At 38.6% G+C, this 7500-nt stretch overlaps 1 protein-coding gene across 1 annotated transcript in view; it reads right to left on the bottom strand.

The window, feature by feature from the left end:
• The window catches only part of LOC138007360 (BTB/POZ domain-containing protein 10-like), an 18585-nt gene extending 13780 nt beyond the window's left edge, over nucleotides 1-4805 (bottom strand). Inside the window, exons 1-2 of the mRNA XM_068854208.1 lie at nucleotides 4275-4805; nucleotides 314-410 (exon numbers count right to left, since the gene is read on the bottom strand). Coding sequence (XP_068710309.1) covers nucleotides 314-410; nucleotides 4275-4654 — 477 coding nt within the window. The 5' untranslated portion in view covers nucleotides 4655-4805. The remainder of the gene's footprint in view (nucleotides 1-313; nucleotides 411-4274) is intronic.
• Between the last annotated feature and the right edge of the window lie 2695 nt (nucleotides 4806-7500).

Raw genomic sequence — 7500 nt, 5'->3', positions numbered from 1 at the left:
AATTTAATTCCTGACCCATGAAGATAAATTCTCCGAAGTGTATGTTTAATACAGACAGCATTTACATTTGTACTTATAAATCTAATCTATTCAGATTTCTTACCTAGCAAAAACTACCGGTAATCCTGTGTATTAAGACAGTCAAGAACAAAATTTCATGTAATTCATTCATTTACTACAATACACATGTTACATTGTAGATGTAAGATCATCGAAAATCAATAATAGACCACAAAAGATCATTCTCAAATTTATACTTCCTTCATGAAAGAGCATAACCTCTGCTACTAGTATGCAAGGGAATGTGACTTACCAGTATGCACTTAAAAACATTAGCAGAAATTCCTCTGGCTACTTCGTATTCTCCTTTATCATTCCTTGTTGTATATTCCATTGTTGACCCAAACATTCTACAAAATAATTAAAGAAAAACAAAACACTGGTAATACAGTACAATATATCTTTTTGCTTTTGATGGCTTTGTTTAACTGCAATCAAGAATCACTTCTTTTTTTCTTTAAATTTTGAAAGTGCATTATTTTGACTATCACTGGACTAGGAAAATTTGTCCTTGTTTCAGGGCTTGAAATTGCGACTTGCGACCAAAAATTGAGTGCTGGCAACTAGATTTTCAGCACTGGTCGCCAGCTGACGAATCACGTTTTGTCTGATAACCCAGGATAAACAGCAGACTTGTAACTGTTGTATTTGAATCTTTATATGATGAAATCGTTTGGAACTGGTAGCTAGAACATGACTCACCTTTCTTTCCCCATTAAAATAATGTATAAATACTACAAGAAAATCGGTTTCTCGCATTGTTAATTAATAGCACAAATGTACTTCGATACTTCAATCACTGCGTTTACTAGGCGGCATATTGTTTCAGCGGCTTCATGGGATCGTGGGCGCACTTAAACAATGTATGCTTCTTGCCGGTTAATGTGAATTTTGCGCCCGGAAGATGATGATTCTGCAAGAATGTTAATTGACAATTTAAATCCATCGTCAGTTGTGAATGAAGTTGTAGAACTAGCTTGATATTGATAACATATTGATAATGAAGCTACACATCGCACAATGAGTTTGAAATTTGCATGGAACCTTCAAAAAGCAACCTGTACCCTTAACGTAAAGTGGTTTGGAGAACTTGTCCCCTCTGTTAGAAAGCGAACACCTGAAAAATGGACTGTGCTGTTTTTTTTTTGGTGCTACTTAATAATTATGACTTTCCTTGCATGCAAAGTTGGCGACCAAATTTTCCCCATTAGTCGCCAGCTGGCACCTGAGCAAAAAAGTTAATTTCAAGCTCTGTGTTTTAAGATTGTTTCATTCGTCAAAAGGTTCTATTGCTTAAGGACGTTTGCACTAATTGTTTGTGCACAACGTTACTGTGCAGGTAACGCGACTGCAAGATGTCACACATTACTTCGACCATTAGTGAAATTGAGGTTTTAAAACCTTTGCAGAGACCGTGGATGATAAGTATTGCACAGCGTTGGATCATAGAAGATCGTGATCAGTCAAAATTGATTTTAAAAATATTTATGAAAGTCAAGTAGACTACTGCACGACTGATATTCGAGTTGTTTTATCAGTCGTGCACTAGTCTCAGGGATCGCGTTAACGCAGAAATCATGCATTTTTACGCAAATAAAATCCAAAAAATGCATCATCGAAATTTTAATGCGTCCCAGGACGCAAGGCACTGACTTAAATAACTCACACAACTTGCTTTGATTTGTCAGTATATTCTGTTGTTTGTAAAACTGTTGGAGCAATCTGTGATCATAATTGAAGTTCTAAGAAATGGGGTTTAAAACATCTAAAAAGGTTAAAACTAAATTTTCGACCGCCTTCTGTGGTCTTCTTCAGAGGAATGACATTGTACTCTGCAAGTCACTGAATGCAACTATATACCAAAAGACGTCACTGTTCGTTGCTCCTAAGGGAGGAAACCAGTGATGCGTAAAGCCTTGGAAAGGGTGCTCTTTCAGTTCTTGTCCAGAAATGAATGTAACGGCTCTAGAAAAAGCCTTTGTCGGCCGGTCCTATGCATATGCGTCAATATTAATTCCAAGTTGGTTACTCTCTTTTTCTCATAATTTAAAACATACTCTTTTTCTCGCAGAGGGTCACCAAGATTTTGGGACCCCCAAAAAATGCTTGGGACCCCAATTTGGCCAAACATGCGGGTCCCAGGACCCGGATTGAAAAATCCTAGTGCCATCCCTGAGTCTACTTGACTTTCATAAATATTTTTCAAGCATTAGTTAAAATAACATGGCGACAAAAACGCCAGGGAAAAATATTCCAGGCCGGCAAAACAATGGCACATTTATTTCCGAATCATCATAAAACGTTAAAGAGAAGTGAGCAGGAGGATGGAAAAGCTCTGGAAAAGGTAGCTGCTGATCGAATAGTAGCTGAAAGTTTAGAAAACTCTAGGACGAACTGTTGCGTAAATTTAATAGGGCTTTTTTTTTTAATGTTTTTATTACCCTACGAACTTAAGTTCAAAATGAACGCATGTTTTTGAAGTTCTTTTCCCTCACTTTCGTGAAAATAGAGCAGTATTTTCATCCTTGTCCGCTTGAATAGTGCGGACCTGCGTGGAAACAACATGGAGTGTTCCTTCAAGTCTAAGCACTTGCTACCTTCATTTGTACATGTATTTCCAACAATAAATGTCAGCCTCACTTTGGAGCAAAAATTCTTTTGAATTTTGTTTGTGCTAACAGAGGCTAGTGAGGATGATTAGCATAAAGACAAAAGAATAATTATTTATTGGTTCCCATTTATGAATACAGTCTATAGCTGTAGTGTTTGATTTCCTTGCAGGATGCACCGAAGTTCTTGAGAAAGGATTATGCACAATATTAGACAAGTATGGCATAAAGAACAATTCTTGGTTTTCATGTGACTTCATCAAAATTATAAAAAATAAGGAATTATCACTCCTTTTGAGATTTTAGTTTAGTTACTTTAATATTAGAACAACTGAAGACTTATCTTTTCAAACATTTTCAGTTTGATAGGGTTATTCATCCTGTGATAAAGCAAGGTTGAATTTCTAAGCTTTTGCGTGACACAATATTAAAATTGCGGCCAAGAGTGCTATTACGTACATGTAGGTTAAAAAAGCGACTTATCCGCTGAGATTTTGAAATCTGAACAGTCTGTGTATGAAAATAAGACATAGTACCCATATAGATGTTATGAGCCCTCAGAAGACAATTACAGGATTTTTATAACAAAACTCGATGTTAGCTTCCGGCCGCCACATTTTTGCCCCTCAGGGGGACACAAACATGGCGTTTCTTTGAATATCTTCCGCACGAAACCCCACACAGACCTGCACCTTTGCACAACTGTTTGAATATTCATCTTCTTTTATCTCTTTGATTCTTGACTTAATTTCCTTTATTATGAAATTCTACCTCCTCTTTTGCGTTAATTTTCTTTATTCGAAAGTCGTTTTCCATTAAATTCGTGTTAATTTAAGTCGCGTTAATTTCCAATACCTTAATTTCATGGAGCATTAATTTCCTATAATAAGGTACTATTTTCGGAAAGTTGTTTGGTGACCATAATTTACAGGGTGATCATTATAATAATAATAATAATAATAATAATAATAATAATAATAATAATAACAATAACAATAATAATAATATCCTATTGTTGGAATATGTACTTGTACCACACAAGTTAATGGGGACATAGTTTTTGAGTGAATCTAGCTGTTGTTAACCCTTTCACCCCCGTGGGGTTCCCCATTGATCAGTAAAATCATCTGGCGTTAGACAGAGTAAAATCTGTAAGTGGCACTCTTGGGAGTGAAAGGGTTAAAACCGTGAACAAAAAGCCTACAATGTGATTACAGAAAAAAACTAAGAATACAGGGAGCCATTTGGTTTCTTTTTTCAAATTTGAATGTTAACATGCTAATCGACCCCGAAGTAACCACTCAGAACGCGAAAAACCTTTACATTTACTCGTGTGGCATGATGTCGTCTTCACGTTGTGAACTGTGGTTGTCAACACTTTAAAAACTGAAAACAGCTGTGAACCAATAAAGCACATTTTAAATATTTTTAAAGAATGATACAGAGAAGTGATAATTACTTCGGCCCCCAATGATATGAAGAATAATTTAAGCTTAACTTAGAAAGATTTTGAAGTTCAAGAAACAAGGTTTAAGAGTCACGTACTCAGGAAAATGACGTACGTCAACAGCTTTTTCAATTCTATTTCAACAAAACAAAACTTACCTTCCCAGCATAGTGTTTGGGTGAGCGGTAAATAGAGATCGTTCAACAATAAAACGAGTATCGTCGACCACAAGAGTAATTTTGTCCGCTGCATGATCCACGGCTTGAGCGTTTCTTGGCAAAATTTGAGTCACAACTTTGTTTCGTTGTTTTTGAAAAATGGGAGGCGAATGAGCATCTTTACGGAGATTGTGCTCCATCCTGTTTCTTGCAGTTGTCCTCACAGCGTCTGAATAAGCTCTTGAAAGATGTCTTGAAAAGTCGCGGGGTGGAATATCTAAGGGAACGTGTGCGTGTAATTCCTCTAACTCGCTGTCGGTGGAGTCTTCATGTTCGACTCCATTACCGCCAGCATTTTCGTCTCGGCTGTTACTTTCCATCGACTTCCACACGATCAGCTTTCATAGATAACATGCGAGAGATTCAGTTCCAGCACAAGACAAACTAAGGATTCAAATGGCCAGAACAGGTCATTCATGTTCTTCTGAAAACAGCTTTGTTCCCCCTCTGACTAAACCCAGGGATTTCTCTGTCAAATGGCGTCTTGTACCCAGATTCCCCGCGAATGCTGGACTTTTCCATGCTGCCAGCGAATAAAATCACCAAGAGCGCGCTAAAAAATTGATAAATAGTGACGTTTCACCGCCAAACACTTGCAAGAAACTATAAATGGGTAATGATGACGAGGAAGAAGGGATTATTTTTCATCTTGAGTAAGTGTGGAAATTAATCTTAAAACGAGTCGGTATCATTCATGAATGTACCGGAAAGGTGGAGACATTGACTCGTCCACTTCCGTTACTCACTCACTCACTCAATCATCCAGTTGGTATCAATGTGCCATTTTCGCTTTATTTCGTATGTCTTGTGAGCTTGCATGATTACAACAAGTTTACAGAATCTATAAATCTGGCACCGTTCATTTTCTGAAGATTTCAGTGAAGAAAATTGGTTATTAGTTAGTCAAGTTAGTCAAGTTAAGTAAAGTTCAAATGTTTTTTTTTTTGAATAAGGCAGATTTTGTTCTCTGGTTTTTTTTTTTTTGAAAGGTCAGCGTTAACAAAATCATACGGCGAAATTGGACAAGAGACAATTGCTTAAATTGTCGAGATAAGTGCAGGGATCATTTCTCTCTTTCGTTTATAGCTGGCACTTCAGATATCTACATTTCTTCCAGGGGCGTAGCCAGGGGGGATCCTGGGGTGCCCGTGACCCCCCCTCCCCCTTTGTGTCAGACAACAGCATGATGCAAACCATATTTGTGAGACCGGAACAGAGTACTTACGTCACCTGCAATCCTTCGTTACTATCGACCTCAGATGTCCGCTGACAAAGGCTTTTCTTCACCCCACTTCATGGACCATGAGATGACATTTTTTGTGGCTCTGCGGTTTCGAAAATACCGAACTCGTGACGCCATTTTCTGTTGCTCTTCCTAAAGAGAAAAGCGCGAAACGATGTTGATGGCGAATAAAACCGCTCGAAGCTATTACGGGTAACCCAGGGAAAGCCTTGACTGAGGAAATAAGAAGCAGGTAGAAACTTTTCTTCAGGTTTTTTTTTTCTTTTCTCGGCCGTGGCAAGATAGAAGGAAAAGCGCCACGTGAAAGGTATTTTCGAAACCGCAGAGCCACAAAAGTGTTATCACGTGATCAGATTTTTTTTAACCGCGCATCGGTGGTTCAGTTGGTTGAGCGCAGTGCTGCCATGCAAGAGGTAGTGAGTTCATGATTCCGACCGGACCAACACTCAGGGTCTTAAAAAATAACTGAGGAGAAAGTGCTGCCTTTGTAATTACATGCGCAAATTAAATGGTTAGACTTTCAAGTCTTCTCGGATAAGGACTGTAAACCGTAGGCCCCGTCTCACAAGCATCTTCCTTGTTCATAACCTTCCTGTGGGACGTTAAAGAACGCACACACTAATCGAGAAGAGTAGGGGATGAAATTCCCGGTGTTGTGGCTGTCCTTTGTGAGTATATGGGTGGGTGGGTATAGCAAGTCCAGCTGCCAAAACTTCAACCTGCTTAATTAAACAAATAAATAAATAACAAACAAACAAACAAACAGACTGAAATCAACGGGACTTCTGAGATCGATAATATGCAGCTATTTAGCAGGCTTGTCTTCCCCCCCCCCCCCCCCCCTCCACCGCACTCGCTGCTCATCCGAAAAATTGTCAGTTTCACCAAAAGCACAGTGGATGACCAGTAAATACTCTGGGTGCGAGAGAATGTGACCCCCCTTTGAAAAATCCTAGCTACGCCTCTGCTTTCTTACATAATTGTTTCAGCTTTTAGAGGGCCGCAAACTTAACCAGATTTCGTAGTGTATAGTGCTCGAATTGACCCCTTGTCGGCTAATATTGCTACTTTAAGAAAGGCTTGAACATTCCTATTACCACTTGCAGCTCGTTGCAAAAAGTATCTATCGCAACATGTATCGTAGGACAGCGACATTTGCCAGTACTACTAGTGTTATCATTTATCTTATTCGAAATGTGCATTCTTTTAAGTCTTCACAGAAAGCGTTTCGTAAAAATGATGACTGACAAAGAGAATAAACTATATGTGAAGTTTCAGTTCCATCTAAAGTTATTATTCCACCAGTTCAGGGCCCGGGTTTGTTTCATGTCTTCAACGTTTTGGTGAAAGTTTCTTTTGCTTATTTACTTATGTTTTTGAAGATTGACTTCCTCTAATGTAATTTTTGCCGAAAATCAGCGTTGAACAGCATTTGGGAGTAGAGAAATAAACTCCTTTGTTAATTTTAAATCTGGGATAAGCGTTAATGGGCTTTTGAACAACCGGGCCCAGAAGATTTTAATAGTTAATGACAATAGCAATACCAATTCTTTAAATTTTATGTGCCAATGGATTTAACACTGGAGCACTAATTGGGGATGATAATGAAATCAACTCAAACCAAATCAAACATTGATTTTTGAGGAGAAGGCAAAGCTGGAGTACCCGGAGAAAAACCTCTCGGTGCAGAGTAGAGAACCGGCAAACTCAACCTACATACGATGCCGAGTCTGGAAATCGAACCCAAGGCACATTGGTGGAAAGTTCTCGAGGAACTCCCATATAGAAAGGGAAGGGATGCTTGTCGTCTCGCTTAGGGGTGTAAATTTCGGATTTTGATCTCACTTAGCGTGTTCTGGGCAAAGCGCAATCATATATAGCCGTGAAGGCCTCATTTAGGGTTGCACGCGAAGAAATATAAAG

Source organism: Montipora foliosa, chromosome 6 (genome assembly GCF_036669935.1).
Source record: "Montipora foliosa isolate CH-2021 chromosome 6, ASM3666993v2, whole genome shotgun sequence".
NCBI classification, from domain to species: domain Eukaryota; kingdom Metazoa; phylum Cnidaria; class Anthozoa; order Scleractinia; family Acroporidae; genus Montipora; species Montipora foliosa.
This window is presented reverse-complemented; position numbering and strand designations above follow the sequence as displayed.